Below are 27445 nucleotides of genomic sequence, written 5' to 3'. Positions count from 1 at the left end.
CACTTTCCTTGCCACATTTTAAGGAGCTGGACTGATTCAAAATAAAAATATGTTAGCATATTTGCATCATTCACATTAGTGAAAGGATGCAAAAGCTCTACAGGCTACTTCAAGAGCGGTCCATCTTCCTGACTCCACAGGCCTTGTACCAAAATTTTTGTTAGCCACAAGAGATGAGATGGAGAGATGAGGGAAGGTAAAAAAAAAAGCCACCGCCAAAAGAGGTGAATCCCTATCCTTGTGTGTTTTATCATGTGAGTTCAAGGATGACTACAGGAAAGTTTTACGGGCTTTTTGGAACAGATATGATTCATGTGAAAATAAAGTGATGGTGCCCAGCCACTTCTCTTGCTGTTTTCACTGGTAACACATCTCTGGGTGCCTGCAAACACAAGCCATCTTGGGTCTCCCTGGAAAGAGAGAGGGGGAAGCTAGAAGTCAAAGGACACATGGCTGAGGGGTTTGTAGAATTTGGAATTCAGGGATAATTTTTTTTTTTTATATTCCATGGAAAACAATGCTGGCATTAGGTTTACATGTAAGAATTAAAAGAAGCAGCCAAGAAATTTATTTCAAAAAAGGAAAAAGCAGAAAACAGAGAAATCTGAGGCTCTTTACGTATCTCACAGGTAGCCACAGAGAGCAAAGTGTGCCTAAGCTCATTTTGCAGACTAACACTTGCTGGTCTAAAATAGCATCTAGGTAACTGGAAAAAAGTCACCAAAATAATTAAATTCTGAAACAGTCAATCACACAATTTCAAAATATTGAAGCACAAATGTGTGCACAGGCTTATGAATAAATATTTCTCCTTCACTATAGTAATATTTAACTTTATACTAATTTATTACAGCACAAAACTAAGGTTAATATATGCAAATTTTTGTTTGCGCAAAGAGTTAATAGTGTATTCTATAAAAGCACTTTTGTAGGTAGAAGTACCTAAGTACCTCCGCAACAGAAGCTTCTCTTTTTTCAGTTTGTTGACAGAGAGTGACGGCTCTTCAAAGTGCCAGCATTATTGTTAAATACTTACAAGGCACACAGAACCATTGTAGTCTTACATACAGCATTAAAAAGTAAAACCAAATCTTTAAGGAATCTGAAAACTGCATAGCCAGATGATATCCTAACTATACTGAGAGCAGTGTGGGCTTAAAGTCTGACTTCAGTGGGACTGACATGCTCCTTTAACACTGAGAACACGTTTTTGTAACAGGAACGTGGAGTGCCTTCAGGCAGAATTATTGATTTTTTCATTTGCACTTTTCAGTAACCCTTAGGACAAATGTAAGGGATGATTTTAGCAAATAAAACTCTTCAAAAGAGATTTAAAATTGATTGCTAGATTTTCAAACCGATATTCTTCAGGCTGACTGCCACCCAAACACTTGCTATTTCTGCAGAAAAGGCATTGCAAGTTGCGATGAGCTGTCATTAGATCAGACAATCCAGTCAATAAAGACTGGACATGGTCCTTCCTTGGATGGATTTTATCTTGTCAAACAGATTAGAGGCCATCTACCTATGAAGCAACCAGTCCAAAAATCAGTTATGAATCTGAATTTGTAATCTGAATTCAGTTAAACTGACACATTAACCAGACAGATACAACAATACCACAATAAACAAAGTAACATAAATTGTTCTTAAAAGAAAATAAAAACAGCACAGCTCATCTATTTATGATGATCATCATACAAAGCTTCCTTTTGCTCCATGTCAATGTACTAATGCTTCTCAGAGTAATGCAGAGAATAAAAAAATACAAGGAAACAAACAACTAAAGAATCTGCTCTTGTGGAAGACACAGTAGGCTGTCAAGTAGCTGCGCATACCTGTAGGTAGTATCTGGCTGTAAGCCATCTATAAAATAGGTCAGAACCTTCCCAACAGTTATTGGCTGCTTATCTCCAAAGTCTATGCTGTAGCCAAGGATTTCAGATCCATGGTCACAAGGTTTGTCCCAGCCTATAGCAAGGCATGTGGAAGGAGAATAGTGTGGACTTTCAACTTCATCTTCACTTAGTCCCCGAAGACAAGTTACAACTGCAGGTACAGAGGCTGGAGTCATACATGCCACTACTTCACTGAAAGGACCTGCACCTGCAACATTAACTGCCTGCAAATGAAAAGTAGACCATGTTTTTACAGCAGGGTCAATTCCTGTTTCCAGATTTCACTAACAGTAGTTTTGCGTCTTTACCTGAACCCTGCAATAGTATAGAGTAGCAGGCAAGAGCCCTTTCATTTCACAGTTGAGCCCAGGCCCACAGTAGGAGAGCTGCATGCATCCTTCCACACCGCCCCACTCCAGTCGATACTCCGTGATGTCAGCTCCGTTACTCACTGGAACCTTTAAAATGGATATAAAGAGTTAGAAGTTAAATTCACTGACTAAAAAATATCAGCCAAACTCACTACATCTATATTGTTTTTTTTCACAGGAGTGTTACCCTCCCATTTCTTTGATGATTTTTAATTTAGTACAATCCAAATAAATCAGAATGCATTACTGGCCTTGGGTCACCTATACTTTGAAAACACTATTTACTGTTGCTGAAACTACTCTATAAAAAGTAGTTGTGATTTCAGTTGCTTAAATACAGAGATCATTTAGCATATGGCGTTTGGCTGGGGAGCCTGAACAGTCAATGGCAAGAGATGGTCTTCTTGAGAGGGTGATTTAGGGTACTAGAGTTTTCACTGACAGGGCTACAGTGCAGGTATGACAATATGCAAAAGCACACTGGTGGTACTGTCTTCATCTTACAGATTAAAAGACTCCTCCTTTGCAGCACACCATGGCTCTTGTGCACGGAAACTAGGCTGCGAGCGTAGTGGGAAGCAGAAAATTATGCACTCTGTCTTTTCCCAAGACAGAGTTGTGAAGCAACTGGGAGAGACACGTAAGCAACAATACAGACCTGGACTGAAACGCCTGCTCGAGTAGCCTGTTCTTCCTCACTACCTGCCCTAGGGATCCAAACTTAGCCTCCCAATTTTGGGAATTGAATGGTTTTAATACCCCTTAGAAATAATAATTTGAAGTACAGTTAAAATCACATGTACCAGTGCCAGACTAAGATATGAGACTACAGAAAGATATCAGCAGTCAATGAAGTAATAAAGAAAATGCCAACCAAAAAGCCAAACCAACCCCCTCCCCCAATCGACGAAAAATTTCTTAGATCATGAAGAAAGCAGAAGAAAAATGCTGCTGCTTTTTCAGATTAAATATTGCAAGACAGTAATCACACGAAGGTGCAGATGATAACTGCTCCAAAGCATGTTTTTTTTTTCTTTACCCATCTCTTGAAGTATTTGCTACTTTCAGCACTAGGCTATGTGAAGGTAAGTGACTGAATACAAACAGCATTTCGAAGGATAACATTTGATGCTCCTGAGCTGTGACTGATAAGGACTCCCTTCCCCTTCTCTCATTTACAATGAGATGTGGTTGATGAGAGAACTAATGCAGCTGTCAATGGGTGTGCAACTGTCAGTGAAGATGGAGTCATTTCTCGATGTTACTGCTGTTGCTGCTGTAGATCTAGTGGAGTTCACCTTAACAGAAGTAGGGAAATCCAAGCCAACAAGCACAAGGATGACAACAAACTGGGGGGAAGCATTTGATATTGTGAAGGGTATGGCTACCAGAGGAATTTCAACAAGCAGGATCTGATACAAAATTCATGAAGTTCAACTAAGACAAAGGCAAATACAAAGTCCTGGACCTGGGGTAGAACAGTACAGGTTGAGGAGCAACTTTACCATGAAATAACCTGTGTGTCCTGGTGAGAAAGTTGAATGTGAGTCAGCAGCGTGTGTCGGATGAAGGTGAACTAAATAGTGGCTGTGTTAGCAAAAGAGCAGCAAGAATGCTAAAAGGAGTCATGATTCCCCTCTACTCGGCACTTGTCAGGTTGCATCTTCAGTACCGTGTCCCATCTTGGGCTCCCCAATACAAGACAGACCTTGACCTAATGGAGTAAGTCCAGTGAAGGGCCATGAAGGGGGAGTGCAACACACAACAAAAAGGTAAGGCTTATTTGATATTAAGAGGATAAGGCTAAGGGGAGACCTTACTACTGGCTTAAATTACTTACTGGGAGGGTACAAAGAAGGTTATGTCAAATTCTTCTTTGAGGTGGCACAGTGGCAAGAGTCACGACTTGCACTAAAGGATATTTTGACTAGAGATAAGGGAAAAAAATTCTACAGCATGAGAGAATTTGCCCAGAGACAAATTTATCAGGCTGCAGAACCTTCATCCCTGGAGATACGTAAAACTTGACTGGACACGGCCCTGAGAAACCTGACCTAAATTTGAAGTTAGCTCTGCTTTGAACAGAAGGTTGAACTAAATGACATCTAGAGGAGCACTTGTACCTTGATTACTCTGTGATTCTATAAAGCAGACATCTAACATTGGTCAAATTAATCCTACCTGAACATTGTAAGAGATTTCTTCAAAAGGCTTTGCCTTGTAGATGTTTAAGGAGAGCTCCTCTGATATACCCAGTAGGAAGCATGAATTCTACCTTCCAGGTAAACTAGTTTAATCTTTTTTTTTCTGTACATTTCAGTAACTCGGATACTTCTCTCCATCTCAAGTCACTGAAAAGCTGTGTTTAAACAGTATTCCCAGATAGAATCTTCCTTTCTATAAGTTTAGTTTTTATCTATTGCATTTTTTAATCAGATATCTAAATACTATGGGTTTGTAGGAAGTCTGTGAGGCTTTTTCTACATTACTGATGTAATTATATAAGATTAAATCAGCTTATAAAACCAGCAAATGCACAATAATCTATTATATTATGTGGATGTATTTGCGCTGAGGAAAGATAACTACATCGAAGAAAAATTTTCAGGAGAGCCTGCATCAATCAGAAATGCAGTAAAGCAGTTGTGGAAAACTCCTCAACAGAAGAACAAAGGAAGATCTCAAGTACCTGCAGGCTGCCAACTTATAGCTGTCATATGTGTGATAAATGACGTTAAGGTTTTACCTACCAAGTATTGGATAATCAGGTATGTATGTTTAAAATGTGATTAAAATACAGTCTTAAGCTTTTAAATTTGAACTTAAAAATGTGGAAGACAATCATGTTAAGACAGGAGTAACAAGGCATTCTTACCTCCCATGACACCTGAGCACATGCAGCAGATCTGCAGGCCACTTGAGGGGGCTTGCACTGATCTGGTGGTCCAGGTGCTGTAGTTATTTCACATTTTTCTGAGTAAGGTCCAAACTATTAAAAAGAAAGTTGATACAACTAAACTGTAAAAATAAAATCACTACTTTTTAAGTAATAGTTTACCACAGTAGGGACATATAATTTCAGCCAGCAACTTTGTTTTACTTGCTTGTAAAATACATCTTTGTGGAGTGTGGATTCGGAGTTCATTTCAGTATATGACTATTCTCCAGAATAGCTGTAAGACTCTTCTTTATAGCAAATGGAATCAGAATAAATTTGACACTTTAGGCTCTCACATAAAACAGTAAAGTGCAATCCAAATCGTTATTTTGAAGTTACATAACGCTGCACTGTAACATAACCTGCTCAAGCAGGGGTTGGACAAGATGATCTCCGGAGGTCCTTTCCAACCCCTACCATTCTGTGATTCTGTGATAACAGAATTTGTAACTGCCTATTTATATCTATCTAAAAAAAATGAAGGATTCAAAAAAATGCTTGAGCTATAAACCATTCTTTGTGGGGGGCAGATAAAAAGTTAGGTTGGTGCTTTAAAGCCTTAAGCTGCTGACCTCTCCACATATGATGTCAACTGGTCCTGATAGTTTTTATGAAGAGAACGTTATTGAACAAATACAAGCAGCCCACCTCTCCATCTTTAAATCAGGACTTCGAATACTTAATTAAATAAAGCTTGTCCTACAGCAACAATTGATTTTAACACATTTAATACTCCAAGACAGAAAATATTCTTGTATCTGATAGAGCATATACTCAGAAGTTAAACTAAATAAAAGAAGTCAGGAAATGCTAATTATTATCTTCTAGAACACCAACAGCTGTAAAAATAAAGGTCAGTCAATTTACAAAGCTGTATACAGAAAATAGTTTACTATATTACCTTACTTCACATGAGAATATTAAAGTTGCAACAATGCTTTGATAAAGTACTTAGCATTTCCTAACCATTTCCTGATGCTATTATTCAGATGTAAGACACAATTAGCTATTTTCTCTTCCCTTCATCTAAAACCCATTTGTTATAAACTGATGTTTAACTATCTGTTCCCATACAACAATATGCTGTGTCAATCAAATGACTCTACATTAGGAAATCCTCACTTTAAAATTACTGTTAAATGCTTCTTTTAAAAGAGAAGATTCTTAATAGCGATTGCAGTCTCTGGAACTAATTTAATTTCAGACTGCCTCCTTACCCCAGCCTTGTTAGCTGCTCGCAGTCTGAAGTTGTACATCCTCCCTGGAAGAAGGCTGCCTACTGTGCATTCAACATCAGAGCCTTGGTAAACCTCTCTGTGTTCATCAGTTTCTGTCTGAAACATTTCCAGAGCATAACAGGTAATGGGTGAACCGCCGTCCACCTGAGGTGGTCCTAAAAATAAGAAACAAAGAAATAAAAGCTTGTTTAATTTTAACACATAACACATTTGGATTCCTTACACTCACTAATAGTTGTAACAGAATTACCCCAGCGCAGCTGAATTTCTCTTGCTCTTGGTCTACCCTGTAGCCTTGGAGGCTGGCATGGACCAGGAACCACTGCTGGAGTCTGCACCAGTAAAGGGTCAGATGCCTACAAAAGAAAGATAGATTAATGAAGTCATCTACGCCAAAATGAGCACTATCAATTATGCCACAAGTAAAGGCAAATACTTAAATCAGAAACAGAATCTTCCATTTTTTTAACTACATCTTCAAATACATGAAGATGCTTATGTGATCTGGTATGTATTTCTCATAATACCTATATAAAACATGCTACAGTGATCACACAATATGCAAAATTAACTTTTGCTTTTGTGTTTTGGTACACATGCAACAGGTAGAATTAAAAGCAGTGGTTAATTATCAGTACAAACCTAGTATAGATCCTTGAATTATGACTTGTTCAATGTAAACTCATTCTCTTTTCCATCAAATTGCAATTTAATAATTTCAAGAATCTTACTCTAATGGTTCTATACTTTCTGTGCAAGAACTTCTCAGAAAGTAAAAGTGGGCAGAAATGTCTATCAGAGAGATGAAAAAAACGAGATTTCAACTTTTTCATTGCTTAGTAATACTTATTGTGCAACAAACTTACACCTCTGATTTTTACACCTCTGCGTGCAAAATACATAGCATCACACGCAGCAGATGGCATTGACTGCTGGAAGCAGACAGAAATGAGTCAGAGACAATGCGGGGTTATTAGGTCTGGTGTGATACAGAACAAACACAAAGTTGGTAAGCCTTTTAGTTTACAAAAAAGATGCATCTTAGAGTCTCATTTCATAACTGAGTTGGTGGGGGCCATCAAGAGGGCTTTAAACTAGGTTCAAAGAGGAAAGGTGATATAGCCAGGCCCACTAGAGAGGAGCCTAGGAATGCCATGCCAGGATTGGGGGTGAAATCAATAGCCCAGCTCAAGTGCATCTACACCAATGTGCACAGCATGGGCAACAAACGGGGAGCTGGAAGCCATTGTGTGGCAGGATAGCTATGACTTAAGTCACCATCACAGAGACAAGGTGGGATGAGTCTTACAACTGGAGCGCTGCAATGGATGGCTATAAGCTCTTCAGAAGGGATAGGCAAGGAAAGAGAGGCAGTGGGGTGGCTCTATACGTTAGGGAGTGTTTAAATTACATAGAGCTTGTGATTGTGATGATACGGTTGAGTGCTTACGGGTAAGGGTCAGGGGGAAGGCCAACAAGGCAGATATCCTGCTGGGAGTCTGTCATAGCCCACCCAACCAGGATGAAAAGGTAGATGAAGCATTCTATAAGCAGCTGGTGGAAGTACCACTATCAGTTGCCCTTATTCTAGTAGGGTACTTCAATTTACCCGATGTCTGCTGGAAATACAACACAGTAGAGAAGAAACAGTCTAGGAGGTTCCTGGAGTGTGTGGAAGATAACTTCCTGATGCAGCTGGTACGTGTGCCTACCAGGGGAGGTGCCTCGCTTGACCTCCTGTTCACAAACAGAGAAGGACTGGTGGGAGATGTGGCGGTCGGAGGCCTTCTTGGGCTTAGTGACCATGACATGATTGAGTTCTCAATTCTTGGTGAAGTAAGAAGGGGGGTCAGCAGAACCACTACCACAGACTTCCAGAGGGCAGACTTTGGCCTGTTTAGTACACTGGTTGGGAGAGTCCCTTGGGAGGAAGTCCTGAAGGGCAACGAGTCCAGGAAGGCTGGGCATTCTTCAAGAAGGAAGTCTTGGAGGTGCAGGAGCAGGCTGTCCCCAAGTGCCGCAAGATGAACCGGTGGGAATGACAACCAGCCTGGCTGAACAGGGAGCTTTTCCTGGCACTCAGGAAAAAAAGAAGAGTCTACCACTTTTGGAACAAGGGGCAGGCAACTCAAGAGACCTTGTTAGGTCTTGCAGAGAAAATTAGACAAGCTCATCTAGAACTCAACCTAGCCACTGCTGTAAGGAGTAACAAAAAACGTTTTTACAAATACACTAAGAACAAAAAGAGAATCAAAGAGAATCTCCATCCTCTATTGGACGTGGAGGGGAACACTGCCACCGAGGATGAGGAAAAAGCTGAGGTACTAGATGTCTTCTTTGCCTCAGTCTTTAACTATCAGACCAGTTATCCCCAGGCTGTGCAGCCCCCTGAGCTGGAAGGCAGGGACAGGGAGCGCAATAAACCCCCCATAAACCAGGAGGAAGCAGTTTACAACCTGCTGAGCCACCTGGACACTCACAAGTCTATGGGGCTGGATGGGATCCACCAAAGAGTACTGAGGGAGCTGGCAGAGGAGCTCGCCAAGCCACTGTCCATCATTTATCAGCAGTCCTCATTAACAGGGAAGGTCCCAAATGACTGGAGGATTGCCGATGTGATGCCCATCTACAGGAAGGGCTGGAAGGAGGATCTGGGGAAGTACAGCTGAGTTGACCTGACCTTGGTACTGGGAATGGTTATGGAGTGGTTCAGCTTGAGTGAGCTCACCAGGCAAGTGCAGGACAACCAGGGGATCAGGCTGTCCAGCATAGGTTCATGAAAGGCAGGTCCTGCCTGACTAACCTGATCTATGACCAGGTGACCCAGCTAGTGGCTGTGGATGTTGTCTACCTGGACTTTAGTAAAGCCTTTGATACTGTCTCCCACAGATTTCTCCTAGAGAAGCTGGCGGCTTGTGGTTTGGACAGATGTACTCTTCCCTGGGTAAAAAACTCTCTGGATGGCCAAGCCCAGAGAGTTGTGGTCAATGGACCTAGATCCAATCGGTGACTGGTCACGAGCAGTGTTCCCCAGGGCTGTTTTGGGGCCAGCCTTGTATAATATCTTTATCAACGATCTGGATGAGGGGATCAAGTGCACCCTCAATAAATTTGCAGATGACACCAAGTTGGCTGGGAGTTTTGATCTGCTCGAGGGTAGGAAGGCTCTGGAGAGAGATTTGGACAGGCTGGATCAATGAGCTGAGGCCAACTGTATGGGGTTTAACAAGGCCAAGTGCCAGTTCCTGCACTTCAGTCTCAACAACTTTATGCAACGCTACAGGCTTGGGGAGGAGTGGCTGGAAAGCTGCCTGGCAGAGAAGGACCTGGGGGTACTGGCTGACAGCCGGCTGAACATGAGCCAGCAGTGTGCTCAGGCAGCCTAGAAGGCCAAACAGCATCCAGGCTTGTATCAGGAATAGTGTGGCCTGCAGGAGCAGAGAAGTGATCGTGCCCCTGTACTTAGCACTGATGAGGCCACACCTTGAATACTGTGTGCAGTTTTGGGCCCCTCGCTACAAGATGGACATTGAGGTCCTGGAGCATGTCCAGAAAAGGGCAACAAAGCTGGTGAACGGTCTGGAGAACAGGTCTTATGAGGAGAGGCTGAGGGAGCTGGGGTGATTTAGCCTGGAGGAGGCTGAAGGGAGACCTCTTCGCTCTCTACAACTACCTGAAAGGGAGGATGTAGTGAGGTGGGTGTTGGTCTCTTCTCCCAAGTTACTAGTGATAGAAAGAGAGGAAATGGCCTCAAGCTGCACCAGGGGAAGTTTAGATTGGATATTAGGAAAAATTTCTTCAGGCATTGGAACAGGCTGCCCAGAGAGGTGGCTGAGTCACCATCCCTGGTGGTGTTCAAAAACCATCTAGATGTGGCACTTCAGGGCATGGTTTAGGAGGCCTTGTGGTGTTGGGTTGACGGTTGGACTTGATGATCCTAGAGGTCTTTTCCAACCTTAAGAATTCTGTGATTCTATAACTGCTTTATTCATATGTTCCAGAAAGAGTGGATTGGAAGCTCTGCTGCTTTTCAGTTCCTGTGAGATATGTTGTTGCACTGAACAACCGATGCTACTTAAAAAGCAGAACGTTTCTCAGGAGGCATATGTCCATGACAAGCTACAGAAAAGTTTAAATACATCTTTCTTTACTCTTCTATTGATTTCTCACACCTTCAGAAAGTATTAGGACTTTCTGAAAGCTATTTTCTCTCTGGTACTCAAATGATGCTTATTCTAAACTATCAGTGTTGGGCTGTGAGAAAAGGAGGTTGGCAAAGCAAAACTCTCCAAAGACATACGTGCACTTGTGGTTAGGTGACTGGGAAGTATACTGCCTTCCCCCTTCCCCTGTACAACAGCAAGCTGAGTTATGGCAAAAGGGAAAGCATCGCAGCTGAGCCAGCACTGAAGGAGTCCAGATTTATTCTTAAGACAAGGTGGCTGCGGGCGAGGCTATCTGCAGGGGACTTCTGTGGAGGAAGAACACAGTAATTTCATATAGTAAAAGGGGGCTGGGGAAGAAATGCCAAACACCAAGAATGCAAGGCTTTAAGATTTTCAGGGGATCAGCTTGACAGCTAAGCCCTGCTGGAAATCCGTAGAGAGCCAGGGCTGGCTTTGTTACACTTGCTGCTGGGAAGAAGAGAGAAGAACACAGAGTGACATTTTGGCACTGGAGGCTGAACTACACCACAGAAGTGACAGTGCAAGTGCGTGTGTATGTAATGTGTATATATGAAGGATCATAGTATGGCACACCTAATTGTTCGGGAATACTGAAAAGCAGGGAGGGCAATGTAAACATTTTGATTGTGGCTGAGACAGCACTGGAAGAGCACAGCCCCGTAAAGCCTGAGGAAACACTCTGTCCTCCCCTGCCTGCTGGACTGACTTGGCTGCTCAGACAGGGTACTCCACTGACATCGTGGAAAACGTTACATTTACACTGCTGTCTTAGGTTAGGCCTTAAGAAATTACGTTCTATCAATTATCACACATTCTGACAATGTATCACACAGGAAAAGACAAAGTATCTGTTTCAGTAAATAAGAAAAATGACTTTAAACAAAATATAGTATCAGAAAAGAATATTCACATTTATTTCTTTAAGAAATGCACAGAAACTTGAAACACTGTGTGCCAATGCTGGAACTTTTTTGAGGTACTGATTATGGCTATTTTGTTAGGCACTTCTGTATAGTATTTGCTTATTAACTACTGGATCAGACTTTCTTAAAGAGAGAGAAATGTTATTTCATAAAAACATTCATATTACCGTGCTTTGTCCTCCTTCCCCAACGCAATATACACGTAAGCGATAGGAACAGCCAGGATTTAGTCGGTCACACACATGTTCCCTAGCAGCTCCGCTGTATATTGTGTCCCATTTGTTTCCTGAAAGGTTAGGAATAAGTGTGCAATGATCTGCTGAAGGGAACTATCTTCCTTATTTGCCATTCACATTAACTAGGACAGAATTTACTTTTAATGAAGTAGTTATTACTGGGCCAGCAAGCATATTCAAACATCGTAACCAAATAAATAGGAAAGATACATAAACAAAATTTTCCATGGAAAAGAAACTTTTAATTGCAACATTAATTTTGCAGACTGTAACTACAGTTTACAACTGATAAAGCTTGTTCCTGTGCTCCTGAATGGCCCAGCACTATCTGAAATACCGACTTCATTCTTTGCTATTCAGCCAGACCCTTAAACCAGAAACCCTTTAGCATTACCTCTCTCCTTTTTAAGAGATTAAGCAGGGAACCTGGGGCTTTTAATTAAATCTCCAAAAACTCAATACATCACAGAATTTAGAGGTCTGGGATGAAACATAATGCACAGCTCACTAAATCTGCATGAAAGGCTTGGGTAAATCATTCCAAAAGTGACTTAATGCGCACACGCAATGGAGTAAGGAAAGCGACAGACTAAGTATCAAAAGAACCACAGCTGAGACCTCTGACAGGCTGCCATTACAATCTGGGGAAAGTGTGCTGCCTTAATCCGACACTGCACTGGAGAAGCATAAACTTTCAGTGTGACTGTGCTTCTGAATTTAATGAGGTTACTTGAAGTCTAGATTTTTAAATAATTTAGCCAGATAGCTTTATGTCTGGTTTAGAAATATTGTTAATTTCCCTTCTGTATGAAAGAACAGAAAAGCAAATAGCAGAAACAGTTATCCCAACTGCATCACTGTTCTCCTTTAATAGTGATAAACAGAGCACTAGTTTATCCTTAATTTGATATGCATCCCACATAGTTATGTGACCCCATCTTCTTGCCCTAAAAGGTCTGAAATGTGTAATTTCATTTCCAAAACAGAATACGCCTAATTAATAATTTAAATACGGAGCATCTCTTTCAACACAGTTTTGTGGCATCTTCTTTCTAAGCCAGAGAAAAAGTGCGTCTTGTATATAAGCATCAAAATATCTGTTTTTTAAATGGCAGTCCCTTACAATAACTTTCCCTATCATAATACACATTTTACTCTTCCCACAGCGCACACATGCAGAAAAAACCAACATAGCTGAATGCCAACATACGTTCCTAATACTTACCATTTAAGCCTTCAGACATCTCCACAACATATGTATTTATTGCTGCTCCTCCATTGTCTTTTGGCGGATCTATAAAAACAGCAATATTCCAACTAAGCGAGGTAAATTAAATGGTTTTGTAGCTTTTGGGGAGAATTTACAAAAGACAAAATCAACAGCCAACTGGAGACAGGTGCTTATTTAGAGAGATAGCATCCTAGCTAGCATAGCATGCCAGTTCAAGACAGCTGCGAATCACTCAAATTCTCCACTATGCAAAGCTGCCAGCTCACAACCCTACTGTATACTCTACAGATGAAGAGTGGCAAGTGAATCAGGCACCTGGGAGATGTCACAGCAAACATTTCAGTAAGTCTGAAGTGCTGTGGAAGGCTGACTGATTATGGTTTCAGGGCCTATGTCCTAATCCTAATGGATCCTACAGGATCCTAATGGTCCTGTAATTTGGACTGCATATAGGAAAAGATTCTCATACGGATTTGCATACAAGAATATTTCAAAATTATTTAAGGACAGGATTTCAAAAACCTATATATTCTGGGAGAAGTCAGGAATTCGACACTGAAAATGTCATCTCTTGAATTTTTAATACGTTATTAGAAATTGAGTGCACTTTCCCCCCTGGTACAATACTCATGTACAAAATATGAGCATACAGACCTATCTTTGACACACAATTTTACTACTCTTTCTTAGAGCTGACTTAGGGAACAGCAGAATTAAAATAAGGTGGAAAACCAACATTTTGGACAAATACAAACACAGCATGACATTATGTATGTGTCGGATGAAATGGTGTTGGCTCTTAGGCAAGGGTTACATATCACACCGCACCTGCTAAACAAAGTGAGACTTACTATATGGCACATAGCACTTTTTTGGTTGGAAGGTAACAAATTACTCCAAATGAAGAATAAAATGATTATATTCATTATCACTTATTAAAAAAAAAGAGTATTACTGTTCAAAATAGTGACTATTATAGATTTTATAAGTAAATAGATATTTCAGATAGTTTTCGATTTAGGTATTTCTAATAACTTCATACATTATATATAATCCGTAAAAGATCAAATATCAGGCCCTGATGTAGCCAAATACTCTGGAAATTTGCAAGACTGGACTTGCTGAGTACTACTTATACTTTACAAGTAACTTTCTTAATGAAAAAAAATTAAACACGCTATTAAACAGAAATAGGTAAGAAGTTTAATTACCTGTGACAATAAATAAAACCTTTAACTGATTTTCTGCTGAAGTACTGCATCACGCAGTACTGCTTCACCTTCTCCTATTTCACAGCATAAGGCTAAAAAATCCTGAGCCTAAGGAAAAGTTTCTCAAGATCTTCAGCGAATAAAAACATTCATCTATCAAAACCAAACACTTTTAAGAAATAGGTTGAACTTGGATCTCCTCTTCTGAGAAAACCCCAGAATTTCGTGGCATTTACTTTTTGTGCCAGAGAAACAGAACTTCTTAGTACACAAATTACCACTACTGGGGTTTTTTAAATTATTATAGTCCCCTGCAATAACAGCCCCTATTACAATTTGTATATTATTCTTCCCACATAATTACACTATTATACTGCCACCCTAAGTATTTTGAATCAATATTTTTCTCTTAGTTCCATGAAAATGGATCATAATGGCTCAGTTGACTGAAGTGTTACTGAAGTAAAACCTGGCCTTCTAGATACAAATAATTATGTAAAATATTTTTTATATATATACACAAAGTACAGAGGACATACTCTAAACAGAGCTGGACAACAATCTTACCCCAGATTATTTTAAAACTCTGTGCGTGTATTTTTCCTTTCACTGTGGGTTTTGAAGGTACTCCAGGCTTGTCTGGAGAAGTAATGTATTCTACTGTCTCACTTGGACTGCTTTTCCCTTCTGAGTTATAGGCAATGACCTGCAGATATATAAAAAATATTATAAACAAAACAAGTGCACTGGCTAGCAGTATGCTATTGACTGTTAATGGTAAGGTCAAATTAATGTATACCTATGCTTAGACAGATAGCTCCATAATAAATTATCACAAGAACTAAAGCTATTATATACATTCATTTCACTTTTCCATTAGTTCCCTAGTTAGACAATCACTATACTGAAATCAAAATTTCCTGCAAATTGCTAGCAAAAAACCCCACCTCCTTAAAAATCCCCCCAAACCCTATTAATTGTGAAGCTGAAGTAATACTAATACTACTAATAAATTATTTCACAGATCAAATCTTCCATATCCTCCAAATTTCTAATGTTGGTGCATAAAGATGGGCTTCTAATTAGGACACTTAAGAGTTGCCTGACTGTAAAAGGTAATCAGGACATGCAAATCTCAGCAACAATAATGGAATCTGTGGATGCTCAATATAGCACAAGCCACTTTTATTTCAAGTTAAGGATCTGAACACTTGAAACTCAGAGATCAGATAGGTCTAAGAACAACTCTTTTAGAAGAGTTATGCAATATATCGATAACGAAATATACACGTGAGAAAAAACCTTTATAGAAGCATGGAAACAAATGATGATGAAAAAGACCCTGCAAAGAGGCCACTTTTAATCTTTCACTGCAGGAACTTGGAAGTATTAAAATATTAATTACAATTCCCTTCCCATTGAGGCGAAAATATTTTCATGTAATTAAGTAAAGAGCAAAAAAATGATGCTTTACTAACTGCTAAAGAAACCTGAATCAGTGGGATGAATTAAGTAGAGCTCTTGTGCTGCTCTAGTACCTTCTTTTAAGGAAATATATTCAGAGATAAAGAAGTCTTTATATGGGTAATTTATATTAACAACAGCAAAGATGATACAAACTCCTCAGTCCCAGGGAAAATTATGGCAAAGGTTGTCACGGAGGTTATTTACAGGCATATGGAGGACAAGAAGGTGATTAGATTTATCAAGGGTAAATAATGTTTGACCAACCTAAGTGCCTTCTATGATGAAACAACCTGCTCAGTAGATGAGGGGAGAGCTGTGGACATCATCTACCCTGATTTTAGTTTGACGTGGTCTCCTGCAACATCCACGTAGACAAGCTGCTAAGGTATAGACGGAACAGATGGACCACAAGATGTGTGTGCAAAACCTGACAGAGTGCAAGCCTCAAAGGGTGGTGGTTAATGGTTCAAAGGCAAATTAGCAGCTGTTCATGAGTGGATTTCCTCAGCAGTCAATACAATGTCAGATACTGTTCAATATCTTTATAAGTGATCTGGATGACAGGAGTGAGTGCACCCTCCCCAGGTGTGCATATGACACCAAACCAGGAGCAGAGAGAGACATGCTGGAAGGAAGAGCCACCATACAGACTCTGAGAGGCCGGAAGATTGCATCGACAAGAACTGTGTGCACTCTGACAGAGATGAAATCTTGCACCTGGAATGGAATAATCCCAGCATCAGTACAGTCTGGGGTCTGACTGGCTAGTCAGCTTTTCTTTTTGCAGCTCGGCTGAGAAGGACCTCGGGATTCTAGTGGAGAACGAGCCAACCAAATCAGCAAAGCATCCTGGCAGCAAAGGCAAATTGTTTCATGGGCTGCATCAGCAAGAATCTAGCCAGCAGAACAATGGATGTGATTACACCACTTTACTCGGCGCTTTTTAGGCTACGCCTGGAATACTGTGTCCAGGTTTGGTCCTCCCAGTGCAAGAGACACTGGGAAACTTGAGGGTCCAGAAGAGGGCCAGCATGACGATCAGAGGGTTGGAGAACCTGACACAGGAAGAAAGGCTGCCTAAGAAGTTTCACTGGGGGAGATCTAATCACAGCCTTCCAATTCCTAAAAGGTAGTCACAGAAGAGATGAAGATACTGTCTTCACATGGATCTGTGATGACAGGACAAGAGACAGTGGGCACAAAGTGTCTTAGGTGGAATTCTAGCTGGATATAAGAAAAGAAATTAATCACCACGAGAACAGGCTGCCCAGAGAAATGGTTGAATCTTTCTTGCTGAAAATACTGAAGTGTCAGGTCAACAGGGCTAGGACAGGGTTGAATAACCCAACCCAAGGCCCTACTTTCTACACAGATTTGACCCAGATGATCCCCAGAAGTCCATTCCAATGCAGACTTTTCTGCGAATCTAGGAAAACAAATTGCTGCTACCCTTTACTTTCAAGCTGTGACTGCAGTTAGTTTACTACATATTCCCATTTGTTCCTAGCAAAAACCTGAAAAACCTAAAAAAAGGTTGAATAGCTTTTATATTTGTTTTAAAAATGAGCAGAATTGAAATGACAGCAGTAATGTTAGTACGGATTGAGAAATAGAAATATGAGCTAACATGCCTCTCAGACACTAAGTCTCCTGATACAGTTTACAAGGTTAACAATCATCTAGTTGTCTTTGTACCCTTACAAATGAAGTTAAACAGGCACAGTTAGCATTTACGTATTATAGTAAGGTTTCCAATGTTATAAAGCTTCTTTCAAAAGCCTTAAGGAATATTACTACTAATTAAGTCTTTCCCTGTATAATAAAAATTAAAGACCTGATTAACACATTTGTTTCTCCTTTATACCCTGTGAATGAGTGACAACAGACTTCTGTTTACTGTTTTGTTAAGAAAAATAGGGTATAAACATTGATTTTTTTTCATTTTAATGACAAACTTAGGATGTTTAAGTTAACTATGTATTTACTAGTAATGCGTATGATTAACATGTAGGATTACTTTCGAAGGAAAACTACAATCAAATCTTGCAAAAGCTAGTTCCAAGGTGATTAGTTGTTCTTTAAGTTCATGTGTGGCCATAACCATCCTAGCTTGGTACAGTCCCTGGAATACACTGTGTATTTTAAATCATTTAAATACTAAGTTACGTAAAAAAATCCAAATATTGTAAGATTAACCCATCATAACCTTTTTTGCTTAAGAAAGTAATCATATTCAAAAGCACAAAATATCTGCTATAATTTTAAAAGGACTACCTATATGTTTTAGTGTTAACTCAAAACAAACCAAGCAATCCCTAAACTGCTACCTTTCATGTTGCACAATGGTGCTGCCCTGCAGCAGTTCCCAATTCTTCTTTATGGAACAGTATTTTAGGTGTATGCAAGACAACAGCTATCAACACTTTTCCCTTGTAGACAGAGATGGGATCATTCCGACTCTGCTTCATACTCTGGGACATGTCTTTAGCTTTCTTTCAAAAACCATGCAGTTGTTCAAGAACAACTGATAACACAGAACACCCCAGGTTGGAAGGGACCCAAAAGACCATCTAGTCCAACCTTTCAGGGAAAAGGGAGCCTAGATGAGATTATCTAGCACCCTGTCCAGTTGTGTCTTGAAAGCATCCAGTGACAGGGACTCCACCATGTCCCTGGGGAGGTTGTTCCTATGATGGTTGTTCTCACTGTAAAGAATTTATTTCTTACATCAAGACTGAACCTGTCCTGGTGCAACTTGTATCCACTGCCTCTTGCCTTTTCCATGTGACTCCTTGTGAAATACGAGCCTTATTCCTCTTTGTAGCCACCCTTTTAAGTACTGGAAAACTGGTCCCCCTTATGCCTTCTCTTCTCCAAGAAGAAAAGACCTAACTCCTTCAGTCCTTCCTTACACGGCAGGTTCTCCAGCCCTTTGATCATCTTCGTGGCCCTCCTTTGGACTCTTCTCCAGCCTGTCTGTGTCATTTTTGAGTTGTGGGGACCAGAACTGGACACATTACTCCAGTATGGCCTGACAAGCACTGAGTCAAGTGAGAGGATCACATCTCTTACCTCTACCAGTAATGCCCCTGCAGATGCAGCCCAGGATCAGATTTGCCTTGGTTGCTGCAGTGGTGTACTGCTGACTCATGTTTGACTTGTGCATCACGACTCCCAGGTGCCTTTCAGCAAGGCTATTTCTCAGCCTGTACTGTTTTCCCAGCCTGTACCAGGCTCTTTGGTTATCCTGACCCAGGTGCAGGACCTAGCACTTGTCTTTGTTAAAACTTCATACTGTTCTTGCTAGCCCACTCTTCTAGCCTCTCCAGGTCTCTCTGTAAGATGACTCTACCTTCTGAAGTGTCCACCTCACCGCTCTGTTTGGTGTCACCAGCAAACTTGGTGAGGATGCTTTCAATCCTATCGTCTAGATCATTTGCGAAGATGAACAGCGTAGGGCCCCACTTTGATCCCTAGGGGATCCTACTTGTGACAGGCTGCCAGCCTGAGTAGAAACATTGATCACCACCCTCTTGAGTGTGGCCCGTTGGCCAGTTTTCTACTCATCTCACAGACCACCCATCCAGTCTGTATCTTGCCAGTTTGTCCCGGAGAATACTGTAGGAAACAGCATCAAATGCTTTGCTGAAGTCCAGGTAAACAACATTCACTGCTCTCCCCAGGGCAACTGAAAGTGTTACTTTGTTGTGAAAGGTGATCAGGTTAGTCAGCATGATTTGCCTTTGGTAAATCTGTGTTGGCTTTTCCCAATCACTTGCTTCATTTGGCCTGTAATTGTTTCTGGGAGGACTTGTTCTATTACTTTCCTGGGGACTGAAGTAAGACTAATGGGCCTGTAATCTCCTGGGTTCTCTTTTGGGCCATTCTTGTAGATGGACATGGCATGTGCTGTCTTCCAGTTATTAGGGATATCCCCTGATCTCCACCACTTTTCAAATATTATAGATAGTGGCCTTGCAACAATGTCAGCCACTTCTTTTAACATCCTGGAGTGGGTTCTGTCCTAGCCCATAGACTGATGGGGGTTGAGCCCTTGAAAGAGGCCACAGCCCAGCCCTTCCTCCGTCACTGGTGGGTTGACACATGCCTTGTCACAGCTACTTGGTCCTCTGATCTGGGGTCCAGCTATGCCAGTAAAGACAGAGGCACAGAAGGTACTGAGAACCCCTGCCTTATTGGCATTATTAGTAACTTGCTTCCCTGCCCTGTTCAGCAATGGGCCTATGTATCCCTGCACTTCAGCTTACTGCTTATGTATCTGAAGAACCCTTCCTCATTTTTCTTGACATGTTTGGCCAGTTCTAGCTGATCCTCAGCCTTACTGACTGCGTCTCTGCATCTCCTAGCAAGGTTCTTTAGTTGTCAATGGCTATTTGGCCACCTTTCCATAGCTGGTATGCTTCTGTTTTGCTTTTAACCATACCCAAAAGCTAATTGTTAAGCCAGACTTTATCCTGACCTAACAAGTTCAGCCCTCAAGACTTATTAGAATGAGCCTAGCACCATGGTAATATGAATGATTTACTAATTTGGGCTCAGTGCTATGCTAGCACTGACAGATGGTTTTTTGATCAAAGTTGCTCCTTACCCCAACACCTGCAGTTGTGTTTAGAGACTATCAAAGAACCCCAGAGCTACACTAAGTAATACTACCTGTGTATATGCAACACAGAAGCCAAATAAAAACCACCAATTGTTAAGAACATTGACTTATGACCTGGAATTTCAAGATACCTGCAACTGTGTTATGCCCCCCTTGCAAAAGTTTTCTTATTCCTTCTGCAGAGACAATTAATGAAGCAGGGGTTCAGCCAATAGTTTAAAGAGATTGAAATTGTAAGGCACTGGCATCAAATCTCCTTTTTCTTAAAAAAGGACCTCCCAACTTCTGAGTCAATCTCAAGCTACTCTGGTGCAATCCCACCCCCTACACCCCCCCCCCAAATATATGAAAAAATCTTACCCTAAATTTATATTTTGTACTACGCCTCAAATTCTTCACCGTGTAGGTAAGATCGTCACCATCATATTTTGGCTTGAAACCATATCCCTGCAGGATTAAACAGGATTACTTAAAACATTATATTTGCAGACCAGTCCACATAACATACTTCATACAAATAAATTACTGTTTCAGACTGTAACCATTATGCTCCTCTGAGAAAGTGATAAATACACCTTCATTGCGTAAAGAAAAGATTTTTTTTTTGGAGAAGGGGGAAATTAATTAACCAGTCTCCAATCAGAAAAGGAGGAAAGAACAGTAAAGAAAAACATACAGTGTCAACAGAAATTATATTTAACACTTCCAAAGGGTAGAACAGGACTAATTTTTAAAACAAAGGTGGTATGGCTGAAATGACATTTAAAGGGACCACATATCATGATGCAATTACTTTGATCCAGCTCTTATAAGGCTTCAGTGTCACATGTGAATTCACAAAGTTAAAAGTAATTTAAAAGCCTTTGCAGGATTTGGGCTTACTAACACTAATAATGATTACTGTCACAATAAAAAGGAGAAAGCTACGCAGCTTGGTCACAGCAATGACAAGTCATTAGCTTAATTTCAGAAAATACAGTTCCTTGTAGAATATTCTAGCAAATGTAATAGTTGTTGCACTTAATACAAAATGTATCAAACACACATTATAATCTCTTTTCTTATTAAGAATAAGTATTCTAAACTTACTGAGTTCTCATCCTCCATCTCTAATATATACGAGATTCCTTCATCTGATGGTGTTCCTGAGGGTTTTGTCCACTGTAGGGATAACCAGGTAACTCCAGCATTAATCAGCAAAGGACTTGCTGGTGTGGTTGGGGCAGTGCCTGAGGTATGATACAGGACTTCTTCACTAAAACCACTGTATAAAACAGACAGTATGTAAACTAACTAGACACAATAATTAGTATCTACAAAAAACATAATTCTCACTAGACACAGCTATGACAGTTTCTTGGATGCGTGCGCAACTGGAAATTGCAAGCTGGTACACGGAGACGACTTAACATGCTCATAAGTCTGTTAGTAACAGAACAACTGAACAAAGTTAACCTGCTCATAATCGAAAGATTAATTTGTATGACATAACTACAATGTTTTGCTAACCAAACATTTTGCTTTTTCATATGAAGTTGCTATTCTAAACCAGTAGAGCTTTATATGCAATAATGTACTAATACCACAGTGTTCTTCCTATTCTAAATGAAAATGTGAAGGCATAAAAGCATATATGGGAAGACCTCAAAAAATATTTTGCTTCCCAGGCAGCAATTATGTGCTTCAAGTATACTGTGAAGTACTAGTTTCTCTAGTGATTCAGAAAATAATAGAATAATAGTCTCATTCAATGTTCAGTTACTTAAACAGTTGCCAATATGAAAGTCTTACTGCAGAACAAATGAAGTAGAGTCTACACCAGTGAATCTCCTAATACAACTGTTAGTCTTATCTGATGATGCTTAGATATGTCTTAAAGTGAAAATACAAGTAAGTTACATAAAAAGACCTATTGTGAGACAGAGGGATGCAAAAGTCAGTAAATGGCACAGATGGTCCGACGTGTATCCACCTAGACTAAAAAATCCCCACCTGTTCTCAGCTGGCCTTTGCTGCTTCTATGTCAGATCTGAGGAAACACTGACAGTCTTAAGAGCTAGTCTAGATTTTTTTAACCATATGAAACTAATGTCAGAGATGTAATTTTAATCTAAAAGCTAGGCATTACCTAAGTAAGCATCAGCAAGCCCTGAAAACAAAATTCTCCATATGACTTAAACAACAGTACCAGTTAAATATCTCGTGTGTTGGAACCTGACTTTCCTGAAAAATCTCAATATAAAGATACCTCAACTTCACTTTCTCTCTTACTCAACCAATGTTACAATAACAATGCATGAGCTGTAAATTTTGGTCTGCTGTGAAGTCTTTCTGGCATAAAAAAAATACTACTATTAAAAAAAAAAAAAAATCTTACAGACAACACATTATCAAGAGTGTTGATAGCATCCAAAGCAGACACACAGTCTGCACAGACAGACAGACTGTGAAATAGATTGTGAAGCACCAAGTGAAAAAGTGCAAAACAAGAGAAAAATTTTTACATTTTGGGGGGGGGTGGGGTGGGAAGACAGTAATTTTCTCTTGCAGAAGTCACAAGCAAGAAAATCTATGAAATGAAGATGGTGTGATATATACAATATATCTACAAAAAAAATTTCAGCATTATATAGGTAGGCTACCGAAAGCATAAAAAGAGGCTACACAAATACTAAGTCTATCTCTATTCACAAAACTACTGAAGGAATCAGCTTACAAGAAGATATAAGGCAAAAAACCCCACACCTTAAAAATATTTAGTCTCTTCACTTGATTGAACCACTCCAAAATACACTGAAATCAACTAAAAGAGCTCCAATGATACCCACATTTGAATGACTTAAACAATTCACTGGGAAGTACAATAATGCTATGTATCTTTTAAACAGATTTTATTCTTCCCGTTTTCTTTAGCCACTGTTTCATGTGCGGTTAGAATTAAATCTAAAAGTATGAGTAACTCGAAGATAAAATATCTGCCTTTGTTAGTAAAATCACTTAGACAAAATTCTGTCTCCAAATGCCTAAGGTTCTCAACATTCTTCATAAGGAATAATCAGGCACTCTACCCTAAAAAATATAATTTTGAGAGACATCTTAATTAAATAATACCATAAAGACAATAAAATGCATCTTTACAAAGCTAGGAAATAATGATTTGAAAATCTATTTGGCATGATTAGTTTAAGAAGGGTACTTAACTGCTCAGTGTCTTCTACCAGCTTACGCTGCAGGAATCTGTAACGTGTGCAGGTATTCCTAGAGTGCACATCTACACTCAGATGTAAGAGGGGAACAGGAAGAGAGCCTGAGCACTGAACCCTGCTTAACTGCCAGCTTAGTCCCTGTCTTTGTTTTTTTGGAACAGTTCCAACTAAAACCTCATCGAGACAAAGTCCAGGAGCAGCTTAAGAGAATAATTAATTCCAGAAATATCATCCAGAAGGCAGTAATATAATGAAGACCTGTAGAAGCACACTGAAAGTCATTCTAGCCCACTACAGTGTCCTCTGAGAGTGGCCCAAAGCAGGTGCCTAAGGAAAGACATAGGAACAGGCACTAGATGCAATGCATTCCCTGGGTATTCACCAAAGCCTCCCAACACACGCCTCAGATCTCCTGAGCCAGCTGTAGCTTTCACTCACTTAATAGTCTGCAGAAGATCTTTTCTACCCAGCATGAATTACAATCCCAGGTCTGGCTTCCTATTCTTTACACTGTCCTTCAGCACTGTCCAAGCAGGCATTGTTCCCTCAAGTACCTCCTTGTGCCTGCTGAAGGACACACAACACACATCCTCTATTTCAGGCTATAAAACCACCATTCTCGTGAGCTGCAGCACAATGCTTGTAATATTTCAAATACTGAATTAAAAAACAACTGCAAAATAGCAATTTTAGGCTGGCAGCTAGAGAAGCCCTGTTTTTATGCCTCATAGGACCTCAAAGTCCAAGTACTACTATGGAGTGTGGACACTGGCAGTCTGCTCTAGAGATGATGAGCTCTGGTAGTGTTACTATTAGCCAGGTTTATTTGCTTTGCCTGAAGACCAAGAGGCATTCCCAAGAGCTAATGCACCCAGTAGTGCAAGCATAACTTGAGAAATCAGTAATTTTGTTCTTTTTTTTTTTTTTCAAGTTCTTACTTATATTCTCTATTGAAGTCAGATGTCATTCATTAGAAAATTCAAAACGAAGTTTTGTGCTCTATAACTTCTGAACCACATATCCTAAGCATTCATAATAAGCTCTAGAATTTGAGAAGAATTCAGTGATATGGTAATGTCACGTTCTGTCCATTTCCCAGGGTAACATGAGACTAACAGACACCTTAGATCAAGGGATGTACCCAAGTAGCAGGCATGGCAAAGAGCACAGTACAGACACACCTACAGGTGGCAGTGGGGGTTCTGCCAGACTTACCTCCTGCTCCAGCAGAGCAGCAGAGTTACTGACACCTCTTTATACTGTCATCGCTAGAACTCTTAATTTAAGGAAGGCTGATAAGCCCTGGAAAATTGCTACCTCAGCTTCAGGAACTGCTTTAGAACTAGCACCATGACAAACCTCCCTGGAATCAAGAGCAGCAGAGAGCATGGTAGAAGGTACCCTCTAGTTGGCACAGCAGCAGCACAAGCACTGCAGCATTTAAACTATTCAATTCTGGCCCTTTGGCTGAGTCACTAATCTTTTAGCATGATCCCCAGAATTTTAGTAGAAGTGTTTATTACATCAGACACAAAAGCTACAATTGCACTGAATGCGTCAGTCTTTACAACGTAGCACTTAGCCAAAAATTGTGTTACAAGTACACGCAGTAGGAAACAGGTCCAAGGTAGCAACTTCAGTGGTCAGCATAGGTCTACAAAGACTGAAGCTAAAAACCAGCACAGCCTGAGCTGATTTCATATGAGAGCAGCTGGGTTGTCTGTGCCATGCTCGTGCTCCCCATTCTAGGGGCACTATGTACAAATGTCTGAGCAGGCTGCCCAGGAAACGAGGCTAAGTCTGGCAGAAGTAGCTATACTATCTGCTTCTAAGAGGCGCCAAGATTTGAAGCATTTATATGGTAAGTATGCACATAACATAGTGGTTGTGGTATGTAGCAATACCATGCCTGGACAAAATGCGTTATGCTGGGAATCACAGAATAGTTGAGGTTGGAAGGGAATCTCTGGAGGTGATCTTGTCCAACCTCCCCTGCTCAGGCAGGGTCAAGTGGTTCACAGTACACAGGTAATTTGCAAATTGAATAATCCAATCACATACCATGAATGAACTGCAGTTGGACTAGATGATCATTGTAGATCCATTACAACTGAACTACTCTATACTTTATTTCATCCCTGTTGGACAACAGACTTGTTTCTTTAAATTTCACCATATGCTTTTCCTAAACAAGCACAGACATGTATGCATATGCATTCCATATTTATGTATATAACAGTAATATTTACCTCATTCCCATGTCATTTTTGGCTGCTAGCCTAAAGGTGTACCCCATTGCTGGTGATAGTTTAGTAATCCTATACTGCTTCTGTTGGCCATAATAACACTGGCAAAACTCTCCATTTCCTTTTCCCTAAAAAGGAATAAGTTAATCACATTATTCACCCTATTATATATGCATCCATCCATTAAAGTAACACACAAACGTGAAGTAAACTCATTTTTTTAAATGAACCATAACTCTTGAATCTCCCACAGAGTGAAGGAGTCGTATATGACACTCTGTATATATATTGAATTAGAGGCTTCTTCCCTTCCTTTCCAATTTCCCAGCTCCACAGCGCTGGAAGGAAAAATGTAATGAAGCTTCTGCAGCTCTGCCATCTGAGGACAGCTGTCCAGGTAGAGACTGGAAGATATCTGTGGGGGCACAGTAGATCCACCCTCTGTACAAAAGACAGACTGTTACATGACAATGATCCTTCAGTGTACTGAAGTACTGGACTACAAGTGGAAAAGCCACTATTAAGGGTGGCAGAATCATGTAATGAAGATCCTATTATTTTATAGTCCCCAAGAAAAAAATTGGGCAATAACAATATTTTCAAAATTGCTTCAGGAATTACGTATTTGTCACATGCCTCTAGACAGAAGTCATAATTTTCACACAACTTGATGTGCACACATACAACTACTTTTTTAAAAACCACAAAATTAAAAAGAAAACAGAATAACTTGCTTACTTCATCCCATTCTAAAAGGTAACTGTGGATTTTAGAACCATTATCACAAGATGCCTGCAACAGGAAAAGATGAAAATTAGAGCTCTAACTGGATACAGGACCACTTAAGGAATAAATGCTTGTATAGGTCAAATCATGAGAAGATCAGTGGAAGGCAAATGATGCTCCCCTTACATCATTGTTTCACTTGCCAAGACAGTCCTAGTTCAGTCTCCATCCAGTGAATGCTTGTATCATGTTTATGGTTTTGTTTTTTAATTTAGACCTTGAAAAAGTATTCTGGCAACAGTGTAAAATGCTACAGTACTTTTCTGAGCAGCTCAATTGCAGGTCTGCTCAAATAGTCTTTCCAGACCACTTCATTTGCTTTGCACAAACAAGCCTACGTTCAGTAATAGAGGAAGGAATTGGTTCCACAGTACAGCAGGGGATGGACACTCGAATGACTGTCTCTCACTTGAACTCAGTAACTTTATCTACAAAGGCTCCTTGCTCTTTGGAACTCCTTCTCTTTTTACTGAAGTCCACATTTAACCAATACATGTATTTCCAGTCATAGAACTGTGACTGAAATCAGTATGTTTGACAAAAACTTTCTGTTTCAATGAACTGGCATTTTATTGACAAAACTGAAACAGTTCTGAAGAGTTTAAAATATTTATTTTAAAGGTTTTTTTTAACAATTCCTACCTTCCACTGCAGAGTAAGAGAATTTTTGGTTCGATTAGTTATCCTGGGCAGATTTGGAGTATCAGGTTCACAACTCGTTGTGGTAAAACTCTCCGCTTCTGAAGGGCTTCCCTTCACACAGTTGCATTCTACTTGGACTCTAAAGTAGAAAAGAGCCAGTAACATTTTGCTTCAAAATCTGTATATACAGTTTCCAAAGAAAACTGAGTATTCAGCATTCAGTTACTGCCTTGCTACCTCA

General features: G+C 40.1%; 1 protein-coding gene across 7 annotated transcripts in view; it reads right to left on the bottom strand.

Annotated features, from left to right (window-relative positions):
- FNDC3A (fibronectin type III domain containing 3A) overlaps nt 1-27445 on the bottom strand; it is a 129715-nt gene that overhangs the window by 12439 nt on the left and 89831 nt on the right. For all 7 annotated transcript variants that reach the window (XM_064440876.1, XM_064440877.1, XM_064440878.1 and 4 more), the window contains 13 exons: nt 27205-27343; nt 26515-26568; nt 25780-25904; nt 21414-21588; nt 20685-20771; nt 14801-14939; nt 13017-13085; nt 11723-11841; nt 6696-6801; nt 6425-6600; nt 5145-5258; nt 2207-2356; nt 1839-2122 (listed from right to left, as the gene is read on the bottom strand). In XM_064440876.1, the coding sequence (XP_064296946.1) occupies nt 1839-2122; nt 2207-2356; nt 5145-5258; nt 6425-6600; nt 6696-6801; nt 11723-11841; nt 13017-13085; nt 14801-14939; nt 20685-20771; nt 21414-21588; nt 25780-25904; nt 26515-26568; nt 27205-27343 (1737 nt within the window). The remainder of the gene's footprint in view (nt 1-1838; nt 2123-2206; nt 2357-5144; nt 5259-6424; nt 6601-6695; nt 6802-11722; nt 11842-13016; nt 13086-14800; nt 14940-20684; nt 20772-21413; nt 21589-25779; nt 25905-26514; nt 26569-27204; nt 27344-27445) is intronic.

Source organism: Phalacrocorax carbo, chromosome 1, assembly GCF_963921805.1.
Source record: "Phalacrocorax carbo chromosome 1, bPhaCar2.1, whole genome shotgun sequence".
Classification (NCBI taxonomy): Eukaryota; Metazoa; Chordata; class Aves; order Suliformes; family Phalacrocoracidae; genus Phalacrocorax; species Phalacrocorax carbo.
The sequence above is the reverse complement of the archived record's forward strand: the minus strand, read 5'-3'. Positions and strand labels throughout refer to the sequence as shown.